Genomic DNA, 26,599 nt, shown 5'->3' on the forward strand with positions numbered 1-26,599 from the left:
AATCAGGAGACCATGGTAGTTTCATCAGTGCAGTCTCTGTAGAGTGGTGGGCAGAGACAGCTTACCATGGCTGGGTGTATTAAGAAACAGGATGACGCCCTCCCTGGTGGCGCACATCTGTCCACAGGCCGATCGCAGCATCTCCTAAGTAATTACTCCCTCTCCAACCTACTCCTCGTCCTTCCTCTGCCAGCCTACCCAGCTTGCATGCTCTCCTAGACATGTGTATACCTGCCTCCACCTGCCTTGCCTGCTAGCTGCCCGACACTCTCCAGTTGTCATTCTGAGATCTGACTCATGGCCCTATCTCTTCAAAAAGGCCTCCAAAGGCCATCCAAAATGTAGCATTTTTACCTGGACCCTCTCATCTGGCCCTTGTGTATATTTCTTTATTCCTTTGGTTATCCTTTTTTTATTTTGGTTATCTTACCACTTCCTCATAAAAACCTATAAATAGGCTCCTTATACAAAAAGCCACATGGAGCAGTTATCTTGCACATGACCCGACCCAATCTCTGACTCACAAATCCTGGTCATCTCAGGCAACCATAACACATTAGAGCAGGCACAGATTCAGTGTCTTCAGGGAAGAAGTGATGTCTTATTTTTATAAACATTTATTTATTTAGGCATAAAAGAGCTGGGGTGCATGCCAGGAGTGTGGGGGGTGAGAGGATTCACCAGAGACAGAGTGGGGAACAAAACAGAAAGACTGACTGAAATACACTGCTGAAGGGAGTAGCAGAAAAGACAGGCAAGGTCTGCTGCACCATGTATGTCAGCTCCCTGCCTGGGGATCAGCTCATATCAGCTCATCCTGCAGTGGCTGGGGATAGCTTGATGGCTCTGAGACTGAACCCCTGAACCACCAGGAAGGCCCTCTTATGGTGGGTTCTCGCCCAATGTTTATGATGAGAAAATACAAAAAGCACAGATCTCCTCACGTACATAAAACATAAAGGATATAACCAGTCCACTGTTGGCAGCAAACACTCTTCTTGAAAAAAGTAACTGCTGTATGTATTGTGGTGACCCAGGTTCCCATGGACAATTCTATTTCAGCAAGAAGAGAGACCCAATTGGGCCTCCCTCCTGGCCTAGGGGTTAAGTCTCAACCTCCACCACTGTAAAGGTCTACCACAAGGGCCTGAACTCCATCCCCAGCCAAGGAGCTGACCCACATGATACAGCAGACCTCTCCTGTCTCACCCACTGCTCCCCTCAGCAGTGTATTTAAGTCATTCTTCCTGTTCTCTCCCTATTCTGTCTCTGGTGAATCCAATCCTCTCACACCTAGAACCTCTAGCCTATACCAGTTCTATGCAAAAATAAATAAATAAAATCATTTGTAAAAAAATAGAAAGACCCAACAGAAGAAACAAGAACTAGGAAGTCCAGTGCATTAGCAGTGGTTGGCAAGGTGAACCCCTGTAGGCAAATCTCTCAACAGATATTGATTCTTCCAGGTAATGGGATCTCTCCTCGTCACACTCTACAGAGCTATGATAACAACCCAATAATGAGAGAGAGCAAGTGACTGGACTGGGGGGACATACCTCCGAGTGGGGGGAAGGGCAGCTCACTTGTTATGTCAAAAGCCAATGTTTCCTGGTTTTCCTGCCCTTATTTCCAGCTTTGGCCATTGATCCCTCAGTCTGTGACAGCCCCTAGCTCCAGCAAATGCACAGGACTCCCAGGTCCCACCCCACCTGACAGCTGCCACTTTACTTGAATGCAGTAGCCCCCAGAGGAAACCTGTATGGTACAACCAATATTAACATGAATTTTATATAATTCTCCCATGGGTTTGTAGAGACAATGTTATTCTAGATATTAAATTAGTCTGGCGGTGTGACACCTGTGAAACATTCTCCTTTGGCAGAAACCAAGGCCCTGTGAGAGAATGTTCCTGAGTTCTGGATCTCTAAGCTTTCCAGAAGACTGGGTGTTGGTAAAGCAGTTGGATATACTTGGATAATGGAATGTCTCTGGTCAGTAAAATAAGCCAGGTAGAGAAAGACAAATACTCTCTGGTATTACTTACAAGTGGAATTTTTAAAAACAAAAACCAGTTTCATAGAAACAGAGAACGGAATGGTGGCTGCCAGGAGCTGGGGGAGGGGAACGAGGAAACACTGATGAAAGGGCACCAACTTTCACTTACAGAAGTTAGGATTTCTAAGTATCTTTAAAAAAAGCAATGGTGACTACAGTTAATAATAACATTTTGCATATTTGAAAGTTTCTGAATACAGATCTTAATCTCAATACACATACACAATGAGTAAATTAACCATGTGAGGTGATGGGTGTGTTGATTATCTCGATCTTAGTAATCATTCCACAATGTAAATGTACATCAAACCATGTTGTACCATTCAAATATATACAATTATGTTAATAAACTTCCTCAATGGGGGTAGGGGTGAGGAAGAGGTAGAATTTAAGAAGTGTTTCTATATCTTGCCATCAGAGAACAATCAATAGACCCTCCCTGGTGGTGCCGCTGGCTGCGGCAGCTTCAGTGAGAGTTCGATCTCTGCCCTGAGGTGACCCACATGGCGCAACCGACCTTCTGTCTCACCCGCTGCTCCCCTCAGCAGTGCATTTCAGTCAATCTGCATATTCGGCTCCCTGCTCGGTCTCTAGTGAATCCTCTCACCACCCCTGGACCTCTGGCCTGTACCCCAGTTCTGTATGCATTAATAAAATCTTAAAAAGAAAACAATCAATAAATCTCCACTCCAGTCAAAGAGGAAGGTTTCAGGATTTTAAAGAGAAGAAATGCCAGAAAAAGGTCCTGAAGGAGGGTGCGTAATAGAAGAATAAAAGCAGCTGAGTGGATTGAATGTTGCAGAGCTGAAGGGAAAGGAGGCAGGGCAGTGATCACAGAAATAAGGGCAATGAGTCAGGAAAATGTTCTTTGAACTGATTGCGAAGTGAGGCAACCTGAAACAGCAAGGCGGTGGGAAGGGGGGAGGAGGTGGCGGGAAGGAGAAAAAAAAGCCAGTCTTGAGAAAACAAAGGACTACAGCAGGCAGAGTTAGGGAAAGGGAGGACAGACTCCTGAGAATGCTGTAGAAGTCAAGAAGTCAAGGCAATTTGAAAAAGTGGGATGGAGTGGTATACAAGATGGCATTTTTTTAAACTAGGAAGCTGTCTTCCTTCTAACATCTGTGATGGAGGTCTCCATCGCCACATGCCCCTCAGAATGGAATGAGTGTGTCAGAAAGGATTGCTAGGGACAGAAAATGAGAGGACATCACATTTTGTACTCACTCATTTCCAGCTTATCTTGGAAGCAAGTGCCTCCCTCTGCTGCCTCTCCTCCCTCCCCTTCTCACCACTCCCTCCCCCACCTCAATGGTTCCTACTGCCAGGACTAGAAGCTTCAAGTTCACAGGAAAAGCACTGCCACAAAGGTGCCCCTTGGGTTAGCTGTTTGAAGACAAAACCTCCTGTATTGTGGGCACTCTGAAGTCAGTGTACTAAGTATTGGTGCCTGGATGGTTTGACTCTGAAAAGAATTAGTCATTCTCCATCTGATTTGACTGTACAGCAGCAAAAGAGCTCCTGTGTGCCAAAAATCTGATCATTTCACTCAGCATTTCTTAAGGCAAAGTTTTCTCTTTTCTAAATTTTTTAAGGTATTTGATTACTAAGGCATGCAGGCAAGTGAGCATTAAAACCAGGCCTCTGTGATGCAGAAGCTGTAGTAATAGGCCACAAAAGCTGAAAACAAATGATTCAGAATTTCTGAGAGTTCTGGTGATTTCCTCTTGAACAAGAATTCATGGACATGTTTCTAACGCTCCCCGCCCCCCCCCCAAAAAAAGGGTATCTCATTGGTGAAGTCTATGAACAATGTCATAAGTACAGGTTTCTGGTTCCTGTGCTTTTCAAAGGGCAAATCTCCCAACTCTAGTCATGGTAGTAACAGTGCTTGCCCAGCTAGGCATCCTATTAGGATTTGTTAGCAAAATGAGGCAAGTTTCTAATGAAGAAGCTCTCAGAGATCTATGAACAAGTTGTTGGGACTGTGGTATAGGGTTCTTATTAAACCAACCCTTGATGGTCAGGGTCTCCCTTCTAATGATTTATTCACAAATGTTTCAAAAGTGAAATGAGGCCCTCCCTGGTGGCACAGCAGGTTAAAGCACTGCACTGAGAAGCTAAAGCCACTTCCGCATGAGTTCGATTCCCGCCTGCCCCGGAGGTGACCACATGGCATGGCAGACCTCTCCTGACCTGCCCACTGCTCCCCTCAGCAGTGTACTTCGTCAGTCTGCCTGTTCTGCTCCCCACTCTGTCTCTGGTGAATCCTCTCACCCTCCGCATCTCTAGCCTGTACCCCAGTTCTTATGCACAAATAAATAAATCTTTAAAAAAAAAGTGAAATGAATTATTATGCCAAGATCATCTGTCAGACGTTGGAATCACTAACCAACGATCACAGGGTGAGGGGTGTTTACAGGTACCAGCAACAAAAGCACAGAGCTGTTCAGCCTATGGTGACTGTGTTGTTCAGCCTGGAGCACCAAGAACTCAGCAGGTTCCACTTGCCCACTGTCCAGCAGCCTCTGCAAATCACACCCAGTCAACTCCTTCCTGGCCCTGCTCTACGTGACACACCCTGACATAATGATGGCACTGGCAGGAGGAGGAACAAACATTTTATCTCCAGTTTCTCATTGTAGTCTCCAAACCTGGCCATTTCAGAGGTACTAATATTCTCCTTAGCTCACAGATAAGGACACTAAGTCACAGAGAGGTCAGGTAAATTGTTCAGGGTCTTATGACTTAGAAGCAGGTAAGCCAAGATTTCAACCTGGTTCCCTTCCTAGTGCAAAGGACTGGAGGACTGGATCTTACCCTCTATTTTTTTTTTAAAGATTTATTTATTTATTCATACAGAACTGGGGTACAGGCCAGAGATGCGGAGGGTGAGAGGATTCACCAGAGACAGAGCGGGAAGCAGAACAAGCAGATCGATGAAGTACACTGCTGAGGGGAGCAGCGGGCGGGTCAGGAGAGGCCTGCCGTGCCATGTGGTCACCTCCGGGGCAGGCGGGATCGAACTCATGCGGAAGTGGCTTTAGTTTCTCAGTGCAGTGCTTTAACCCGCTGTGCCACCAGGGAGGGCCCTATTTTTTTTTTTTAAGATTTATTTATTTATTCATACAGAACTGGGGTACAGGCCAGAGATGCGGAGGGTGAGAGGATTCACCAGAGACAGAGCGGGAAGCAGAACAAGCAGATCGATGAAGTACACTGCTGAGGGGAGCAGCGGGCGGGTCAGGAGAGGTCTGCCGCGCCATGTGGTCACCTCCGGGGCAGGCGGGATCGAACTCATGCGGAAGTGGCTTTAGCTTCTCGGTGCAGTGCTTTAACCTGCTGTGCCACCAGGGAGGGCCTTGCCTTCTATTTTAATGAGCATGAAGCTTGTGCAGATGGAGTTGTCATTCCCAGGAAGTGTTGTCCTGTCCCTATCTTGCTGTAAAAGCTTTACAACAAATCAAGAGTAAGTGAAACAAGGAGACCAAGGATCTACTTGAATAAAGAAATAAACTTAACTAGATAGCCAGGGAAATGCAAGTTATAAACCTCCTAACTTGGGTCAGTGTCAGTCTGGTCCCATCACTTGATAAGGTTGTTGACTAACCTTAAGAGTGTGGTCTTGGAGCCAAAACTTAGATTTGAATCTCAGTTTTGCTACTGATCTTGGACAAGACAATGAAGGTCTCATGGACCTCAGTTTCATTTTCTGGTAATAATAACAGCACCTCCCTCTTAGGGTTGCTGTGAGGATTAAGTGAAAGGAAGCATGCACATAGCACACAGTAAACACTAACTGTTACAACTTTTGCAGTATGAATTTGTGGAGAAGGTATCTATCCTTGTCTACAAAGCAGAGTTATAAAGTTGTTATGAGGGGGTCTCCCTGGTGGCACATGAGTTAAGTTACAGCACTATGAGCTACCCGCAGCCACTGCAGCTCGCAGCCACTGAAGCTGGACACAGGGAGGTGACCCACATGGCACGCAGGCCTCTCCAGCTGCTCCCCTCAGCAGTGTGTTTCAGTCAATCCACCTGTTCTGCTCGTGAATGCTCTCACTCCCTCACACTTCTGACCTGTACCCCAGTTCTTGTATGCATAAATAAATAAATCTTAAAAAATAAAGTTGTTAAGAGGTTTAAGTGAAATAAAATCCTAAAAGCATCAAACACACAGACTTCCTACATTGGACACCTTCAACTAATGCTTTTCTGATTTCTTTTTTCTAAGACGGCACTCTTTTTCCTCTGAGACTCAGTTTTCAGTATTATAAAATGCTACTCTCATCCCCTTGCCACTGTGACCTCACAGGCTTGTCACAGCCACAGTATGCTAAAGGTTAGGCCGCATGTGAGGAAACATGGCTTTTAGTTCAGCTTTTGAAAAGCCACTTAAGTTCCCTAAACCTTGACTTCCTTATTTATTCATAATTTTTATTCATTATTATAATCTCAACAAGCATGTGCCAGATAGCATACAACATGTGAGGTATGCAAAAGTATACAAAAGAAAGGCGTAGAACAAATAAGTTTAAAGACTGAGGTAGGATGAGTGGAGAGGTGACCCAGGGAGCCAGTAACCAGATTTACCCAGAAAGGGCAAGGAAAGATTCAGAGAACATAGGTCTGTGCGTTGAGTTTTACAGGATGAAAGGAGTTTTCCAGCAGAATATGAGGGGAGGTATTCTAGAATGTGCAAAAGCTTAAAGATGCACAGGAACAACAACAAATTAAATATAGCTGTCTACTGGGTACATCTAAGGAAGTGCCAGGAAAACAGGGTAATCCTGTCTTTCCCTCTTGAGGGATTTCCATGAAACTGATTGAAAACAGTATAGTAAAACACTGAAAAAGACAGAGGGCTATGGACACATGATGGATGGCGATTAGTAGTACTCTAGCAAGGTTACTTAATTTTCACCCATTTCCCCCTAGCAGAGAATCCCATGTTGCTTCTTCTCTTACCACCACTTTACCTCTCTCACTCTCCTCTGGGAGAAGGCCAGGAAGATTTAGCATTGAACTAAGTGGAAAGGTAAAGAAGAAATGAGAAGAAAAATAATCAATTCTGTCTCGAATTCTATAAGCCTTTCAAAGTCTTTTAACTATAATATTCTTCTGTTTTAAATTAGCTCATTATCTCATTGGCCAACAAAGAAACCTTGACCCTAAGACCATGAATTTTGGAGGGTTCATAAAAGAAATATATTTTATAGCACAATCCAGCAGACACAGAGAGAAAGGTCATGGAACAATATTTATGCCTACTACATATGATGCACTCTGATATTTGATCATCTTTTCTATTTTCCAAAAGGGTATCAGCTACGATCTCCTAATTAATTTCACTACTGACTAGTGGGTCTCAGAGGCACCAATCTGAAAAACATCACCCTAAGAGACCAGAAAGTTCATGGAAAATTTCAAATATGCTTCACAAATCTCTTCAACCTTTTTTCTTTTGCATTTCAAGACACTGCAAAATAGAAGACAGTCCAGGCTATTTTTGGGGGGAAACAAAGCACCCCCGTGGGCATGTGGTATGTTGTGTGACAAATGAGAGGTTTTCATGTGGGGTTTTCTCTTGTGTTTGCTTGCTACAGCCCATTAAGTTTGTTGACAAGTAGGATTGTAAAACACAGGATCCTCTCTTAAGCAGGATTTTGGTGTCCCTTGCAAGGTCAGATCATACATCCCCAATCTCTTTTTGAGAACATTCAATAAGCAACTTCCTTCACTAAAGTGTCCCTCTCACATCACAATCCAGAAGTAAGCAAGCATGCGGCTTCAGGGCTGCTAAAACGAGAATGTGATGCCTTGATGCCTTTCCAGTCACGCACAGGTTTAAAATTCACACTGCCATTATCACCACCACCTCCCTCAACAAGGGAAAAATGTGCTTCCCATGCAGCATGGTACATGATTGTGTTCAACCAACATCTAAAACTAGAAAGAAACACAAAGGTCATCTGGTCTACCATCAGCTAACCTTCTCAGGCTCAAAGTTGAGCTCTTCCCTGTTACGCTACCACATGTTTGTGTGTGCAGGGCTTCCCCATGCATTGCTACTGCACAAGTTCTAGATGTTTCTTAACACTTTGGATTATAATATTTCTCCTACTTAGACCATATTTCCCTCAGCCATGCAAATCCCATCTATCTTTCCAGATCATATCCCCAGCCTCTAAGAAGCCTTTTCCAAGCTCTACAGTGACTGGCCATTCTTCTTTCTTCTCTGTAATAAGATGAAGTACACTGAGCTCCTGCGACCCTTTGCTTTTTAGATGCATAACAGGTCATATATATTCACTGGCTGACTTCCTAATGCTTGAAAGAGGTGGTTTACAAGAAATTAGTCTTCACTGTTTCTACAACATATATGTCAAGGAGTAAATAGAAAGGCTTAATTAATATTTTATCACGAAGATATTTAAATCAGGTAATCACTGTAAAAATATATTAAGCCATTAATTTCCACATAATCGGACCAGTGATTACACGGATGGAAGACGACAGCACTATTGATTTTTATCTAATACTGTCATTTGGGAGACATTAGTCTCAGCAATTGCATTTTTACATATATCAGATACAACAACCAAGGGCTTTCTCCCTAGGGAGATAGAGTGCCAGAGACTCAACTTTGACACTACACAGGAGTGCTGGCTCCTTTCTTTTTAAACACTTACATAATGTCCCAACACATACACATACATAGACACACACACACACCCCACACCCCCATACACTACTCCATGGAGCTCAACGTTGACTGATGTCCCCCAACACACACACACACACACACACACACACACACACATTCTGTCTCTCCCCTTTCTGTAACTCTGGTTACTTACTGTCATGATAAAACCACTGAATTTTACAATTTCTGAAGAACTTAAAGATAGTTAAGTTTTTTGTTTTTGTTTTGTTTTAAAAGATTTATTTATGCTTACAGAATTGGGGTACAGGCCAGAGGTGTGGTGGGTGAGAGGATTCACCAGAAACAGAGTGGGGAGCAGAACAGGCAGACTGACGAAGTACACTACTGAAGGGAGCAGCAGGCTGGTCAGGAGAGGTCTGCCACACCATGTGGGTCAGCTCCCTAGTGGGGTGATCAAACTTGGGCTTGCAGTGGCTTTGGAGAGCTTCATAATGTGGCACTTTAACCCATTGCGCCACCAGGGAGAGCCCAAAGATATTTAAGTTTTTAGTCAAGAAAAGGTGATCCTATGTGCTTCAGATCATCCCTATAGAAAATAACAGTTGAGACTAAAATCCAAATCTTTTGTTCTCTAAAGAATCCAGAGGCTGGAAGTCTAGAAACCTCATGCCACCTCATTCTTCAGTTTCACTTCCTCTGTCTCCAAATTTCCTGTCTTCTCTCAGGTCCTTTCTCTACCTACTGAGGAATTTCCTCTGGTCCTAATACCAAACTTCCTGCCATTAACCAATTCCCACAGACTGTTCTGTTTCAATGCCACAACTTCTCTTATCCTACTTAGAAATTTCACTTTTTCACATCTGCCAAAACCACACAACTCCCTTCTTTTAACCCCTGACATAATTATTGCAAAGGTACTTACAAAACAGAAGCTAATGACAAGGATTATAGCACAATATTGTTCCCTCCACGTAGGCTCACAGAAAACATTCATTTCATGCTGTACATAATACACAATATACTAAAAGAAGAAAGTTTTCTCTCTAGTCAGGCAAATGATTTCTCAAGCCAAACAGCCAACCAAATGACTGGATTTGCAAGTTCAGCAGCAGAGTTCCTTGACACTGCCAATAAATACCAAATTTTACTCATCATTATCCTCTCTAAGTCACAAAAAGAGTGAAAATGTATGAATATGAGCCCTCCAATTTTATTCCTATCTACATTCTTGTCAAGATAGTAAAAGAAGAATGAGTTAGTCAAAGCAGAAGAGAGGACGAAGAGACCAGTTTTAAAAAAAAAAGCCAAATAAGTCAAAATTACTTACAGAGGATATTAAGCATGTGGACTTTAAAGCCCAACTGGTCAGCACTGGTTTCACTATTAACAGCTGAGTGCCTCAGACACTGCTTAAACTACTCAGTCTCTTCATTTGGTAAATGGAGATACCAATAACTCCCATCTCACAGATCATAGCTAATATCTCAGAACACTCAGGACAATGCTTGACACATATTAAATACTACACACATATTTGCAAACTAAAGTAAATCCTCAATTTGAAAATATTTTAACAATCATAATGTGTCTGCTGTTCTCTAAGTTTTATCAGCAGTTTCAGGATCTAGAAATCTTGAGATGGTTTCTGTGCCACACATTTATACCCTGTACCCTCTGATTATTGTTTCCCAATCATTTATTTTATAATTTTTATTGCTTTCTTTTATATGAAGACTTGAAAAGAATATACTCCTCAATTTCTATCAGTCTCCATTCTGTAGCTACCTCCCCAAGAAACAGCCTCTCTAATATAGACAACAAAGTCTGCAAAACTACCTAAGTCCTTGTTTACTCATACATCACAAATTCCCCCTGGAGCCCAAGGCTGGGATTAGTAAACCACAGGCCATCTGTCATACTGAGAACAAAATGAAGGGAAGTTCTACCATGCCACATGTATCTGCTTGGTACAAGCAAAACTCCTCAGAGTAGTTCAAACTCACTCATTGTACTAAACCTTCTGCTCTTTTTCTTCCTTTTCTTCCAGTAGGGCTCTTAGCTATACCAAATTTGATCTTCTCAAGTTAAGACCTTGTGTGACTCCACCTCAGAGGATGATTAACATTGTTGATACTCCTTTCCTTGAGGCTTCTTGACCTCTAGGCCACCACATGTTTTCCTGATTTTTTGGGCTACTTCTTCAGGGGCTCATTAGCTGGTTGTTTCATCCCTTCTTTCATTCCTTTCCTTGGTGTTCCCGGAGCCTCCTTCCTCTGACTTCTCTATCAGAGTTGCCTCCATGGTGGGCCCAACCACTGTGGGGTTTAAAATATCATTTGGTCTCCTAGTGATTCTCAGAAATTCCCCAACTTGGACCTAAATCCTGAACCCCCAATGCATACATCTATGCTGATTCAATAACTCACTCAGATGTCCAATGGGATCCTAAACAGCTTTCCAAAAGCAAACACCTCACCTTTCTCCCAAACCTCATCCTTTTCAGTCTTCCTCATCCTGAAGATGATACTCCCCAACAACTCTCACTTTCCTTTACCCCTAATCAGTCAGAAATCCTATTGACTCCACCCTTAATGAACAACCAGAGTCCCACCATACAGTATCACCTCCCTGCTGTCCTGAAGTCCAAGTTACTGTCATCTCTCTTGAGTACTTAAATACCATCTTAACCAACGTTCTTGCTTTTGTCTTTGTTTACTGCAGTCTTTCCCTAAAACAGTGGTCAGAGACATACCACTAAAAGTAAGTCAGCTCATATTGTTCCCTTCCAATATTCACCTCATGCAGAAAAGCCAAAGCCCTTATGGTATCTATATGATCTTTATAATCTGGGTTCCCCTCACCCCATTCTACATTTCATCTTCTTCCTTTGTTCTTTATATTCTCTCACAACTGATTTCCTCACTTCAGGACTCCTGTGCTTGCTGTATCTTCTGCCTGGATCATCCTCCCCAGGCACCTACATAATTCTTCTCAAACCTCACCACCTTCACAATTTTTTCTGAAAAGTCATCTAGGTGAACTACACCTGTTTAGAACCCCTAATCTCCTATTCCTGCTTTACTTTTCTCCCTGAGACTTACTATCATCCTATTTTCTAATTTTTTACCATAAGGTTCATGATAAAATTCTATTTATCTCCATTAGAACACTTATTTTGTCTTTCCCTATTGAGTGTAAGGTCCAGACAGGTAGGAATTCATTCATGTTCACTCTATCTCACTGTATTCTTACTACACATCAGTGTTGTATATACTAGGTGCTAGTAAGTGCTCAGTAACTGTTTGCTGCATGAATGGGAACAATGGCTCACATGGTTCCTCTTACTCTATCTCACTGTATTCTTACTACCTATAAGTGTTGTATATACTAGGTGCTAGTAAGTGCTCAATAAATGTTTGCTGCGTGAGTGGGAATAATGGCTCACATGGCTCCTCTTACCTAATACAGTCATCACCGTCTTCATTAACTTCATGGGAGTCTTCCGACGACTGATGGACCCACTCGTATGTGGAGACAAGACGTTGGTTTTTCTCTTGACATACATGTAGATCCGCAGGTACACCACAACCATGATGAAGAAGGTCATCAGGTTGGACACAGTCCAAAAAATGAGGTAACTCCTGCTGTAAATGGGGGCCAAGGAAGAGCAGGAAGAGATGTCACAGAGGCAATTCCAGCCCAGTGTGGGGACCGCCCCCATAAAGATGGCAATGGCCCAGATGAACAAAATGAGCAGCGTCACTCTCTTTTTGGTCAAGTTGCTGTGGACCCGCATCCTCATGATTGACATATGTCTCTCCACGGCAATAACTAGCAAGTTGGTCAGGGAGGCAGTCAAGCTAGTATCCAGAAGTCCCTGGCGGAGAAACCAGCGGTTGACAGTCAAAGTTTTTGAAACTGGGCCAGTGTTAAACATCAGGAAGACATAGGCAATTCCAGCAAAGAAATCTGCGGCGGCCAGGTTAGCCAACAGGTAGTAAAAGGGGAAATGAAACTTTCTGTTTTTGATCACTGCCGCGATGACCAGAGAATTAGAAAAAAAAATAAACAGGCAGAAAAACGTTCCAAAACACAAAACGATAACCAGCTTTGTTCCTGTCCACTCATCGGCTGTGTCAGTGTTACTCCTGTTATAAAAAAAGTCCATGCGCTTATCATAGTGACACTCATTCATTGTGGAGAAGAACCGAACATCCTAGAAAGAAATTTAAAGAAGAAACAAATATCACTGTTTGCAAAATCATTCACTAAAACACCTATTGCCACTGCTAAGGCTCTTATTTGATCCACCTGCTGTTATTCCTGAAGGCCTGAAGGTCTTCTCTAAATGTTCCTTGCTCTGAGACACTAACTTCTGACCTCCCATCACAGCATTCATCTCACAGGAACAACTATTGTCTGTCCCCCACTCTAGGCTGCCAGCTCAGTGAGGGAGGGCATGTGTCCATGTTATTCATCATTGTAACCCCAGGACACATCACCCCCACCAGACTCAAGACAGGTATTAGCTGGCTACCTGGCAGAATGAGTAAATAATGCCAGCAGCAACAGATGCAATATTCTCAGTCCTGTGCTATCTACTTTCCCCTGTCTATTCTCCAACAATTACCACATAACACATTAATGCTTTATCTAGGTGGTCTCCAGGAAGAAATCAGTTCACTTCTTGTTGCTGTGTTATGTCCACTAATCAAAGGCAAGCTGGTAATGCCAGACATGTTCTTGTGAATAGAACAGAGTCAAATTACCCCTCACATAACCAAATGCTTCCTAAAGGGGTCTATTTTCCACACCTTACCCTTGTTTTGCCATCTTTTGGTTTCAAGTTACAACAGCAACATTCATTCCTTGTATGGTGCAGGACTGGAGATTTTGGTCTTAACATCCCTTCTTTATCTCTCTGTTCACATCTTTCTTGAACTCTTTTAAGCCTGACTGTACCAATGTGAATTTGTTTACTGAACTATCTGACCCAATCCCATCACACAGCAGGTGGTAGAAGGGTGAGCCTCCATGCAGCAGATAGATTTGGAGTTTGGGCAGACATCCAGCCTCATGTGAATGGCAGAACACTCCTGTCAAGTGAGAGGCTAGTTCTAGGAACACGTGTCTGAAAATACATTAAGTGGAATATCAGGTGGACAAAGAAGATCTTTCTATTAGGACAAGTCCACTTGGCTCTATGACTAAGGGAGTGTGGCCAATGAGGGGTTGGGCAGGGACTCTTAAGTGGGACAGCTACCTGCATTTGGTGGGATGATACAAGTGTCTCTTTTCACAGTGATCTGATCACAGACATAAATGTCTAATCTCAGGAGATTGGGGTTGACAACCAGGAAATCTATCATCTGGGGATAATGACCATGGGATCCCTCACGAGGGATGAGGTTGCACTTTATTCACTAGAGAACCAGAGATTCAGTCAGCCTAGGCAATCTGCAGCCCATTGGTGGGAATGAAATCACTCTAATAGCAAAAGTGCAACAGCAATCTCCGGGCTTTTAAGGGTCTTAGAAATTCTGCAACTCAATCGCACATCTAGACTCAGGATATGTAGATCAGATAACAATTTGAAGTAGGACAAAATAGAAATGCATCTCAGTCTTCTTTTTAATTTATATTTTAATGGTATAATGATATTTCTGTGAATTAGTTACTTGTTTCTCTGCCATAGCAAATGGAAGGTAAAATATCATTGTATATGCTTTAAATAAACAGGAAGGGATCTCAAGAGACAAACAGTTTCTAGTGCCTTTCAATTACAAGGAAGGGACACTCAATTTTAACAAAGACAAAACAAAAATTACTCTCTTTGCAGATATTCATCGATATTTAACAATAGTTATCAGGTAACTTCATATAATAAGCAATATATATGTGTGTATATGCATGTATATATACACACACACTACATTATAATTTTCCCAAATAAAAAATAAGATACATATGATTGTAATAGCTTAATAATATTCCAATATATGAGTATGTAAAAAAAGTACGCATTAAGAAATCCCCCCAAAAAACTTAATATATTTTCCCAATTTCCTTCTGAAGAGGCCTTAAAATTTTATTTTACATTCATAAATTCAGTTGAATTAAAAAACTTCAATGATTTTTGCTTCAAAAATTTTCAAATCCAATTTTGACCCATCAAAACCAATATGTAAATTTTAACACCCATTTTTTTTTTTTTAAGATTTATTTGTGCATACAGAACTGGGGTACAGGCCAGAGGCTCAGGGGCGGTAAGAGGATTCACCAAAGACAGAGTGGGGAGCAGAACAGGCTGACTGATGAAGTACACTGCTGAGGGGAGCAGCGGGCAGGTTAGGAGAGGTCTGCCGCGCCATGTGGATCACCGCTGGAGTGGGGACCAAAATCACGCTGAAGTGTCTTTAGCTTCTTAGTGCTGTGCTTTAACCCGTTGCACCACCAGGGAGAGCCCTCATATGTCATTATTTTAATTAAAAGTAATTTTACATAGAGATAGATAGGCAAAACACATACACTTATATAGGTATAAAGAGACCCATATAAGAGTGTGTCTTGACTATTTTTAAATAGAAAAATAAGGAAAAAATTCATCAAATGTAAACAGCTAATTAAAAATGGTGGCATTGTGCTTTTTAAAAAATTCTTTCCGGCCCTCCCTGGTGGCGCAGCGGATTAAAGCACAGCACCAAGAAGCTAAAACCACTTCCGCATGAGTTCGATTCCCGGCAGCCCTGGCGTGGCAGACCTCTCCTGAACCGCCCGCTGCTCCCCTCAGCAGTGTACTTCGTTGATCTGCCTGTTCTGCTCCCCACTCTGTATCTGGCGAAGCCTCTCGCTGCTCCTGAGCCTCTGGCCTGTACCCCAGTTCTGTATGCACAAATAAATAAATCTTTAAAAAAAATAAATTCTTTCCATTTTTTTTCTGTTCTACATTTTCTGTAATAAACAGACCTTTACAAATTCTGTCTTTAGAGCACACATTCTTCTTAATCTATCCTACATTTCTTGACAACTACAGTTCTGAAAAATTAAAATGAATGTTCAAAGGAAAAGCCTCAAGGATTTGCAATTTTAACTATTACTATTCTAACCAGGACAGCACACTTTAACGTTTTTCAATGATAATGAAAACAAAATGGTTCTGCTTAAAACTTCATGTAACCGCAAAATCTTATATGCTATCAACTAACCATATCAGGCTGATACATTCCCCAACTCATAAAAAGCATTCCTAACCTTTCATAACTCCTAAAACAAATCATTGAAGGTTTGTGAATTAGTACCTTTGTTCTTTTTTTCTCCTCTGCCAGATGCCACCAAGCTTGCTTACCATCCCCAGCCAACAGTAACTATAGATCATCATATTTTTGCAATAGGTAGTTCCCCCAAAATTACATTAAACAGTTGATTGGGCATCTGCTGACTTCTCTCACACTTGAACATATGGTTCTGGTGCCTAACCTACCCATTCCCTCTACAGAGATACCTTCTCTGACCAATCCCACAGTTCTCACCCTCTAAGAGCCTTATTTTATCTTCAGCAAAGCACTTGATATTCGAAGGGAATTTTCTTTTGTGTTTATGCACTTATTGTCCATCCCTCGCTGACAGTCTGTCCTCTCCCAGCACAGCAAGGACTTCTATAACATAGGTATTCGCGGGATGAATGGAGGACCCTTTGTCCTACTCTCTATCTTCCCCCAGCAAAATGAAAAGTGTTAGTTAAATGTTTTTGTGGGCCTAGGTGTCCAATGATTCATCAATGAACTTCACTTATGAGCCATGTGTTCCTAGATAAGTTACTTAATATCTCCACTTCATTATGACCACTGTTAATTGCTATTTTTTGAGTGATTACTTAGAGCCAGGTGCTGACTACAGAAAATCTCACTGAAACTTCCAACAGTGAGGCAGATATGATTCCACACATTTCACAGATGAGGCAGCTGAAGACCCTTCTCTGAGGTCACACAAGCAGTAGGGGAAGACTCTGGATCCTAATCAGGACTCTCATGGTGACCTACAACTCTACAATCAAAACACCAAGCAAAGCCAAGTGCTAAAGTCAGACTCACAAAACTGAATTACCAAAATAGAATGATCCAATCAAATTATATCTACAACTTTCTTCTGCTGCACACACCCACAAATCCACACAAATTTAAATTTTTTTTAAGATTTATTTATTTACATACAGAACTGGGGTACAGGCCAGAGGTGCAGGGCAGTGAGAGGATTCACCAGAGACGGAGTGGGAGCAGAACAGGCAGACTGACAAAGTACACTGCTGAGGGGAGCAGCAGGTGAGACAGGAGAGGTCTGCTGTGCCATGTAGGTTACCTCCGAGGCCAGGGATCGAACTCATACTGAAGCTGCTGCGGCTAGCTTGCAGTGCTGCATCCCAAATCACTGTGCCACAAAGCAGGGCCCCACACACATTTAAAAAGGGGTCATTCTGAACAGCTTTGGGGTTTTGTTTTGCTTTGTTTTAATAATCCTGAGAAGTGGGGAGAGAAGGCACAGCTCTTAAAATGTGTTTTCAAATGTTATGGGAAGTAAACCACAACATGGGCTGTTTCAAGACTAATTTAACATTGCTAAACTAATTCTGCGAAATCCCAAGCTGGTTTTTTCTCTCTTTTTTCTTTTCTCTTTAATATGAAAGGTTTAGGGGTTTGAATAGTTCTGACCCAGAAACAAAAGATGTTAAACTTTGGAGCTATTACCACAACTTCAAACTTCAGTAATTTAAGACTTCATAAAATGATGGTTTAGAAAGTCTATATGTGGAATTCAAATGAAAACTTCATGAGCAAAGCTTTCATTTAGATGCTCCCAAACTTGAATCTCTGAAAAAAATGTGCAGCCGGCCCATAATATGGAAACAATTATGAAAATTAAGACATTTGAAAACCACTCAAGCAGCTTTTATTTCTAGCTCTGTCTTGCCAAACAAGTTGCTGCTGGCCTTTAGGCCAACTTCAGTAACACTCTCGACTCTCACCTAGGAAGATTCGAGATACATTCCAACAAGATCTACTGATGCTAGCTTGTTTTCTCTTCCCGTAGCCCACAAACGTAGATTGGCCCTCTTCTCTCTGGAAACCCTGGTCCGAGGAGAGCTGCAGGTCTGGTTAGCTGGTACTCTAATGGCCAAAAAAGACACCTCTTCTGCATAAGCGATCATGTTAATAATTCATGCTAATGGCAAAATTGGGGCAGCACGGGTAATTTATATCCACCTCTGGTCCCTGAAGTTCATTTCACCCATTAGTTTCAAGACCTTAGTATTTGCTGTGCCTTCTGCCCAGAAGTTTCTTCCCACAGACACCCACAGGGCTCATTTGTTTATCTCATTCTGCTCAAATGTCACTTCATCAAGGCCCCTCCCCACCACCCTCTAAATGACCACTTCACCACACCCTGCTACACTTTGGCCTACTTAATATTCCTTACACTGTTTCTCACCATGATTTGCCTGGGGTTAGGGTCTGTACTCCCCGTTCAGGCAGGAAGGCAGTGGCCTACGCCCTACCCCACACACACACACACACACACACACACACACACACCCAGCCAGTGCCAGAAACAATCCCTTGAACTAACAGGCACTCGGCAAATACTTGTTAAATACAAACTGGAGTGAAGTACCATTCCACATTCTACACCCGCTGCATGCCCCTAACCTTCCACCCAAACTGATGTCATCACTTTCTTCTGTACACTCTCTTGCAACTCTTACATATGCCTCTGTAGGCCTGGCCCCCAAGCCTGCTGCCTGGTAGGTAGGAGGAGTGATATTTCCAGCCTTAAAACAGAATTTTATGAGTACTACACCTGAGAGGAGAAAATAAATGAAAAAATGATTAATGATGTAAAGTATGTATAAATACATTAATTAATTTATTATTTTTTTAAAAGCGCTGTACCAGAGCAGAAAAGTTAGGGTGGTGGAAGGCCATCCCACAATAGAGACCTGTTCCCACTCATCATGGACAGCAGACACTACAACTCCTCTTTGAACATAACTTCAAAAGAGGACACGTTGGCCTGTGCTAGAACAAATATGGGCAACAAAATAAATGAAGGAGTACTAGAATAGATCCTAAAATATAAAATAAGTACCCACAAGTATAACTATGGAAATGATTGACTGAGTAAAATAATAAACAAAAAAGAAGAGACAAATCTCCTATGCAGAAAAATTCCAAATAAACTATGCAAATAATTCCATCCCTGCAGAGGACAACAGAATTCTCCACTACCACAGTGTGGGCTGTACATAGCCACTGCCTCCCCCAAAGGGAGGCAGGAATGAAACAGAGGGTAAAGAGCCACTTTTTTGTCACGAGAAACTGCAAACACTACTTTAGCCAGGTGGGCAAGGCCCACATCAAAGTGGAGATCATAATCCTGGCCTATAACCTTGATATGACATATTTAGATGACTCTGATATTCCTCCGAAAAACCCCAGTGAAACCATCAGGAAAACTCCAGACAAGTCCCAATTGGGGTACCACCCTATAAAACTGCTGACCAAGACTCCTCAAAATCATCGAGATCATCAAAAACATGGACAATTAAAAAATCTTCACAGTTAAGGAAACTAAGGGGACACTGAATCTAAATCTACTGTCTACTCCAGATGGGATCCTGAGATAGAAAAAGGACATTAAGCAAAAAGTAAGGAAATCTAAATAAACAGCAGATTTCAGCTAATAACAACAAATCCCTAACAGCTCATTAATTGCAAGAAATGTACCAAGTTAATGTAAGATATTAGAACTAGAGCAGGAGTGGTGGGGCGGGGGGGTTACTATGGGAACTTTCTATGTTAGCTCCTCAATTTTTCTGTAAATATAAAGCAGGTCTATAAGTAAATATTTTAAATAAATATTAAAGGCAGAGAAATGTTATCAACTCTATTATAATAAATAACTTCAAAATAAATAAAGTTCTCATGTTTCATAAGTGGTTACTTTATTCTTATTATGTAAAAACACACAGAGGAGTATAATTTGTTTGAAATTCAATTTGAACGGATATTGCCTGTAATAGAGTATGGAAAGCCTCTGATATTCTTGGATAAATCTTGTTGAGTGAACCTTTCATTTCCTTCGGAGGTGCCTGTTCCCCATGGTGCTGTTACAATCTGCTACCTTGTCTTGGTACACTGGACCCCTTCTCTTAAAAGAGCGGAATTCAATTTCTGTTTTTTTAAGGAATGGTCAAGTCAGGACATACAACTGTTCTGATTCAGAGTCTCTATTCTCCACATGGCAATAAGGCCTTCACAATACACCCAGCCCCTTGAAAGGTGTCTAGGCAGAAATGACACAGAAGAGGCAGATACTTGGGAAATGGAGAAACTTATGTGGCTCAAGTCATCTTCACTCATCTCAGAGGTGGTGACTGCAGCCTGAGCTTAATGGAATAAACAAAATAACTGCGCCATGCACATTCGGGAGGGAGGATTGCCTGTTGTATGTCAGCTGGCTCTACTACAACTTCTTCTCCATTAAGTGGGTGGATTTACAGAAGCCTATGGTTTATACACACAGCTTCTACTCTAGAACTTGTTTAGTAAACAGCTATCATCAAATGTATTGTTACCCGGATGTCACTGATGAATGAAGGCTGTCTTAAGCCTCTTGATTAAACAGGAAAGCAGATTTGAAAACATACAAAACTAAACCAAATAAAAGAGTAAGACATGGATTTTCTATGGTCAGCAAATTCTCTGACTCAGTTCATCCAAACGTAATGTTAACACTTGATGGTGTTCACCTTTTAGATAAATCTCATCTAATTCACTAGGTTAGAAAGAAGGCAATGATATATTGCTCTTTGACCTTTATAAAAGCAAAACTGCTAATCAAAATGCTAAGATTAATGTTTATACGTAATATAACTCCATATGGTCTGTTATAGAAACAGCAAGTAATACTTGGACTGTTGTGTAATGGGATGTCAGTAGCTTTACTGTTGAGAGAGAAGAGACTGTCAAAATTTAAAGGGTGGCCACTCATGGCAGAAAGAGATATTCTTGTGCAAAGAACTATGTCACTCTGTGAAATGTATTTTGAGAAATCTTAAAGTGCTTGGTACAGAAAATTACTTCCGTGAAAAGAAAATAAGATGTTTTTATGTTATAAAATTTGCAACAGGAAAAATTCTGGTGCACTTTTAGTCCTAATCTAACCTTGAAGTTACTCACTATTCTTTACTCCCTCCACTTCCATCTTCACCTCCAGTCTTGAGAAGCACATTCAAGAAGCTCTCATTCTGCAGAAGTTTATTCTAAAGGATCCTCTGTTATGACAAAGCAGTTGGTCAGGAATGAGCTTCAGTGGCCCAGGTATGCTTCTTGAGATTACACCAGCCCCACTAGTGCCTGAATGAAGCTTGAGGCTCTATAGAGAAAAGAAAATCACATTTTCAAAGCATGTGACTATAGAAAGAAATAGTACTTTTAATTAAGGCTTCAGAGGTTCCAAAAACAAGCACTGCTATTGCTAAACAAACAAATCAGAAGGATTCCTGCAGGAATCCTCGCTAAAGTGGGGGGGGGGGGCTCTCATATACCAAAGACATTTTGTGGGGGTGGAGTGGGGAATGGGATCAAAAACGGGGGTAGGGGGGAAGGGAAGTGCCCTGGACTATGGTGATGGCACACGGGTGACTTGGTGATGGGAGACCCACAGGGATTACAATTGAGATGAAAAAAAAAATGTATATAAAATGATGTAAAAATAAACTATTATATTATTTTTTAAAAAGGGGGGGGGAGGCTCTTGCCCTGCTTCTTCTGCCACCCTCTCCCACCCTGCCCCTGTTTGATAGTGAAATAGCGTGTCTGTGTAAAGAGTAAGATCACGGAGAAGCATGGAAGAGGCACCTGAATGTTGTGCCTGATTCCTCAGTTCCTCCAGTTCCCCTCTCCAGTCTCCTCCATGTCTCTATACTCTGCAGGAACCTACAAACTGTACCTGCAGCCTTTCTCGACCCCCCTGCTCCTGCCAATGAGGGCTATGGCAAGAGGTGGGCAGGATGGAGGTGGGTGAGGCTCCCTCCTTGCCAAGTTACAGTGGTCTGTGGTTACTTCTTTTTTTTTTTTTAAAAGATTTATTTATTTATGTATACAGAACTGGGGTACAAGCCAGAGGTACAGGGGTGGTTAGAGGATTCACCAGAGGTAGGGTGGGGAGCAGGGAGCAGAACAGGCAGATGGATGAAGTTCACACTGAGGGGAGCAGCGAGCGGGTCAGGAGAGGTCTGCCACACCATGTGGATTACCTCCAGAGCCGGGGTTCGAACTCGCATTGGGGCAGCTGTGGCCAGCTTGCAGTGCTGCATCCTAACCCATTGCGCCACCAGGGAGGGCCCAGTCTGTAGTTACTTTTACTCCAGTTAGGGGGCCTCTATTTACTGGCAGCCTCTGTTCTTCTTCTCTAGTTTTCAAATGGACACATGTTCACTGCTCCTTGCTGCTTCCAGATCTTGAGCACTGGACCGTCTCTTGTTGGAGTCTACAAACTGGGCCTTCCTTTTATTAAAAGTATCCCTCTAGGCCCTCCCTAGTGGCACAGCGGGTTAAAGCACAGCACTGCGAAGCTGCCCGTGGCTGCTTTGGTGAGACTTCAATCCCCTCCCAGAGCTGATCCACATGGCGAGACAGACCTCTCCTGACCTGCCTGTTGCTCCCCTCAGCAGTGTACTTCGTTAATCTGCCTGTTCTGCTCTCCACTCTGACTATGGTGAATTCTCTCACCTCCCCTGCACCTCTGGCCTATTCCCCAGTTCTGTATACATAAATAAGTAAAATCTTAAAAAGAGTACCCCTCTAGTTATTGAGTCAACATTTCCCTCCCCAGTGAGATTGTGTCACCTCGTTCCTATGGAACTCTAAGATAGGTGTCATTTAAAGTACACTGAAATAAAAAAAAAATTCTAGGAAAATTATAATCTATTATGGATTTTCTTAAACCTGTGAGAGTTACACAACATTTTCTGGTTCTAAATATAACAACTATGAGAAGGAAAGAGCAATAAGCTATGTTCCCAAAAGCATGGTCCAGTATCACAAATTCATTCAATGCACTCAATATCCCCTCATATGTACCCGAACCCTATTAAATTTCTCTACACACAGGCAGTGATTCAATAAGCATGTGATTGACCCATGGTCACAAGAGTTATATCAAAAATGATTACAATGGATTCCAACAGATCCCTTTATAATGAAATCTACCTCACCTCTTCCTCCTAGTTGTTCTTTAACTCATCCAAGATAGGATTCAGCTCTACATTGCGGTCATGTACACCAAGGACACAAATAATGTGGATGTAAGTATTAATCTGGGCCTATGATAAGCCAGATTTGAAACCAGACACTTGGGAGAAGGAAGCACTTGACTTTTCCTTCTGATGCCTGTGAGGGGGTGCAGGGGAGTATGGTGATAACCCCGAGCCCAGCAAGCACTGCAACTTTTGTGGGGCAACAGTAACAAAGACATGGTTACAGAGACTGTATTTTGGGGGTCACCACAACCCACCCACTAAGGTGGCGTTTCCAGTGATGCAGCTAGTCAAGGGAGATAGGAGATATGAGCAGCTCTCTGAGAGGCTCTGGAGTTTGCAGCCTTAGTAAAGAGGCAATAATCACAGCCAACATTTACACCCTAGGGACATGAGCCAGACATGGTCTCTGAGTAGACAAAGAAGTTCAGGGCTCAGGGCACTGGGAGGGGAAGGCACCAGAAATCAGCTCTTGCTTATCTCATCAAAAGTGTTATCTTCTAGCATGCTTCACCTCTGCTCTTCCAGTACCTCTCTTTTTTTTTTTTTCAAGTAAAAGAACTGGGGTGTAGGCCAAAGGTGCAGAGTATGAGAGGATTTACCAAAGACAAAGTGGGGAACAAAACAGGTGTATTTACTAAAATAATCTGCTAAGGGTAGCAGTGGGCGAGACAGGAGAGGTCTGCTGTGCCATGTGGGTCAGCTCCCTGGCTGGGGATCGAACTCAGGCTATAGCATTGAGACTTAACCCCTAGGCCACCAAGGAGGCCCTGTCTTCCAACATCTTCAAATATAAATACAAACAAGTTCAGGGGGAATTAGATGAAATTCTTGACTTTGGAACCTATACAAATCTATACAATGGGAATTTTAAAACAGACAAACAGTGACTTCTTCTAAAGTAGACTTTTCATTTACTTCATTTGACTCCCTTTTAGCCACTGGAGGGAAAAATTCACTCAGATGGTCTTATAGACACTCTCTGCCTTGCTGTCAGTTTTTACCACCAGACTGTGAGCTTAAGTGCTAGAATAGATTCTTCCTCATCTTTGTGTACTGATGCCTGGTATAGGGGTGTACTAAATGCCTAACACATATTTAGTTCATGTATTGGTTAGTTTTAGTTAGTTGGCTAGAAGCAGAAGAAACAGAAATCTGGTCACACTTTATTGAATAACACTTGGGAGACATGATAGCAGAAAGAGAATATAGGCTATTCTTTAAGAAGGTGGCTAAGACTACTTATAACAGCCAAGATATGGAAATAAACTAAATGCCCCCCAAACAAATGAATGGTTCAGAAAGATGCAGTATATAGACATAATTAAATACTACTCAGTAATCAAAAAAGGTAAAGGTATGCTACTTACAGTAGTATGGATGGTGCTGGAAGGGATTTTGTAAACAAAGTGCACCAGAAGAAGAGAAATCCTATATGGTTTCACTTATACATGGAATCTAGAGAACCCAAACAAAGGACCAGGGACAAAGATCAAATTTTTAAGTTGACCATAGATCTGAGTCATATGGCAGGGGAGAGGGTGGGAGAGGAATCAAAACAGGGGACGGAAGGGCCCTCCCTAGGGAAGCAACAGGTTAAAACACAGCACTGTGAAGCTAGCCACAGCCACTTCAGCTCAAGCTCAATCCCCAGCCAGGGAGCTGACCCACGTGGCACAGCAGACCTCTCCTGTCTCACCTTCTGCTCCCCTCAGCAGTGTACTCTGTCGACCTGCCTGTTCTGCTCCCCACTCTTGTCTCTGATGAATCTTCTCACCACCCCTGCAATTATGGCTTGTACTCCAGTTCTGTATGCATAAATAAATAAAAAATAAAATCTTTAAAATAAAACAAAACAGTGGAGGGAAAAGCAGAAGGGACTGTGGTGATGGATCACGGGTTCCATGGTGGTGGGAGAACTACGGGACTATCCCTAAGAGGAGAAATCAAATATTGTCCAGAAGTTAACAAGGATCTAAAAAAATAATTTCATAAGACGAAGGTTGTAGCTGAGGCATACCTGGCACCTCTCCTACAGCTTATTTTATTAAACATTCATTTGTCTTAACCTCACTCCTAAGCCTGTGGGGATCAGAGCTAGTATCCTTCTGTCTCCTTGATCTTTGAAACAGACACCCAGAACCTTGCTTGTCATCAATACAAAATGAAAACATGTTCGATCTGACTGAATCATTCCCAAATCTTCTTTCAGTCCTCCTGTTCTTTGGTTTCACTGTGAATGTTAACTATTAGGGCCCCCCTTCTCGAAAGTCCCCTCTCAAGGCCTCTGTGACCCCTACTCTCTCCTGGTTCTAACCCCATTGCCCTCAGTACTGGTCTCCTGTCCCCCACCAGTCTTGATTCATACACATGCTGAGGTTCGGTGTTCCCTCTTCTTTTTCCTTTCGTTTCTTCTACCAAAACTACTACTGCTTAAATTGATACCTCGGTATGGATGACCCTCCAGTGATTTGTGTAAGCCTGGACACTTCGCATTGCTCTCTCTGTGTCTGTCGGTCCCTCTCACTGTCTGTCTGTCTCTCTCTGGCTAAGCTCTCAGGTTGCCTTCATGATAAACAAGGAAACTGCCATGAGGGTCATGTGTACAGAGTCTGGAGAATTCAACTTCCATCAGTACAGCCGGAGGAGATGATGAGATACAATAAGGAATGAAGTGTCAAGTTTAACACCAGATTTTTGATATGGGGCTAAAATAATGGGTGCTCCTGTCCTCTGAAGTAGACTGCAGTACAGCATTGGCAAGTTGGCACAAAGGTTTGGAGCGGAAGAGGCCCTGCAGCTCACACTGGCCAAGACCTTTTGTTCTCCCTGGCCCTGATGCTTTGCCTGTGCTGAGCCCTTTCCCCGTGCCCCCTGGATCCTGACCACCTGAGGGTTCCAGGCTTCCCAATCACCTCCTGCTCTAGAACTATGGACAGTATTATGGATTTGAACTCCTGTCCAGACCTGGATTTGGTTTCTGAACTTCCCCCTGAGAATGGTCCTCAGTCTTCCCAACTTGAACTTCCCATTATCAACCTCACTAAACAACTGTCCTCTGTCCCACAGGCTGCATAAAAGTAGGGGCCCAGATGGCATTTCTAAGAAGTCCTGTGCATTGTGCTGAGACCAAAATCATTGCCGTTCTTTTAACTCACATGCCTGTAACTGCTTACTGCCCTGGGATTTCTCTCCCAACTATTCCTTAGTATCATTATTCGGCTTCAAGCTCTATGGCACAGACTGCTAAATTGTGTTGATCTTTTCTTACAGAGTAATGAGCTCCAATTTCCAGTCTCCTTGTAGTTAGGGTGGCCACGTAAGGAAATTCTTGCCAAAAGGATGTGGGCATAAATGCAGTGCGCTCCTTCCAGGTTGGCCCCAAATCACATGTGCACCTCATGTTTTCATCACCATGCAAGTTAGAGCACAAACAGGCCTGTGAGCCAGCGTCGCGTGTTCAGATCAAGTAAATATCTTAGGGACGCACAGCTCAAGAAAGTTCCATCAAGGAGGCGATAAGGGGCAGAAACTGCCAACAAACATTAAGACATGTTTACAACTCT

At 42.5% G+C, this 26,599-nt stretch overlaps 1 protein-coding gene across 2 annotated transcripts in view; it reads right to left on the reverse strand.

Annotated features, from left to right (window-relative positions):
• Positions 1-26,599, reverse strand: part of LPAR3 (lysophosphatidic acid receptor 3) — a 74,625-nt gene that overhangs the window by 35,827 nt on the left and 12,199 nt on the right. For both annotated transcript variants that reach the window (XM_004679169.2, XM_012722013.1), the window contains exon 2: positions 12,179-12,935. In XM_004679169.2, the coding sequence (XP_004679226.1) occupies positions 12,179-12,914 (736 nt within the window). In that variant the 5' untranslated portion in view covers positions 12,915-12,935. The remainder of the gene's footprint in view (positions 1-12,178; positions 12,936-26,599) is intronic.

Source organism: Condylura cristata, unplaced genomic scaffold, assembly GCF_000260355.1.
Source record: "Condylura cristata isolate star-nosed mole 26May11 unplaced genomic scaffold, ConCri1.0 scaffold00008, whole genome shotgun sequence".
NCBI classification, from domain to species: domain Eukaryota; kingdom Metazoa; phylum Chordata; class Mammalia; order Eulipotyphla; family Talpidae; genus Condylura; species Condylura cristata.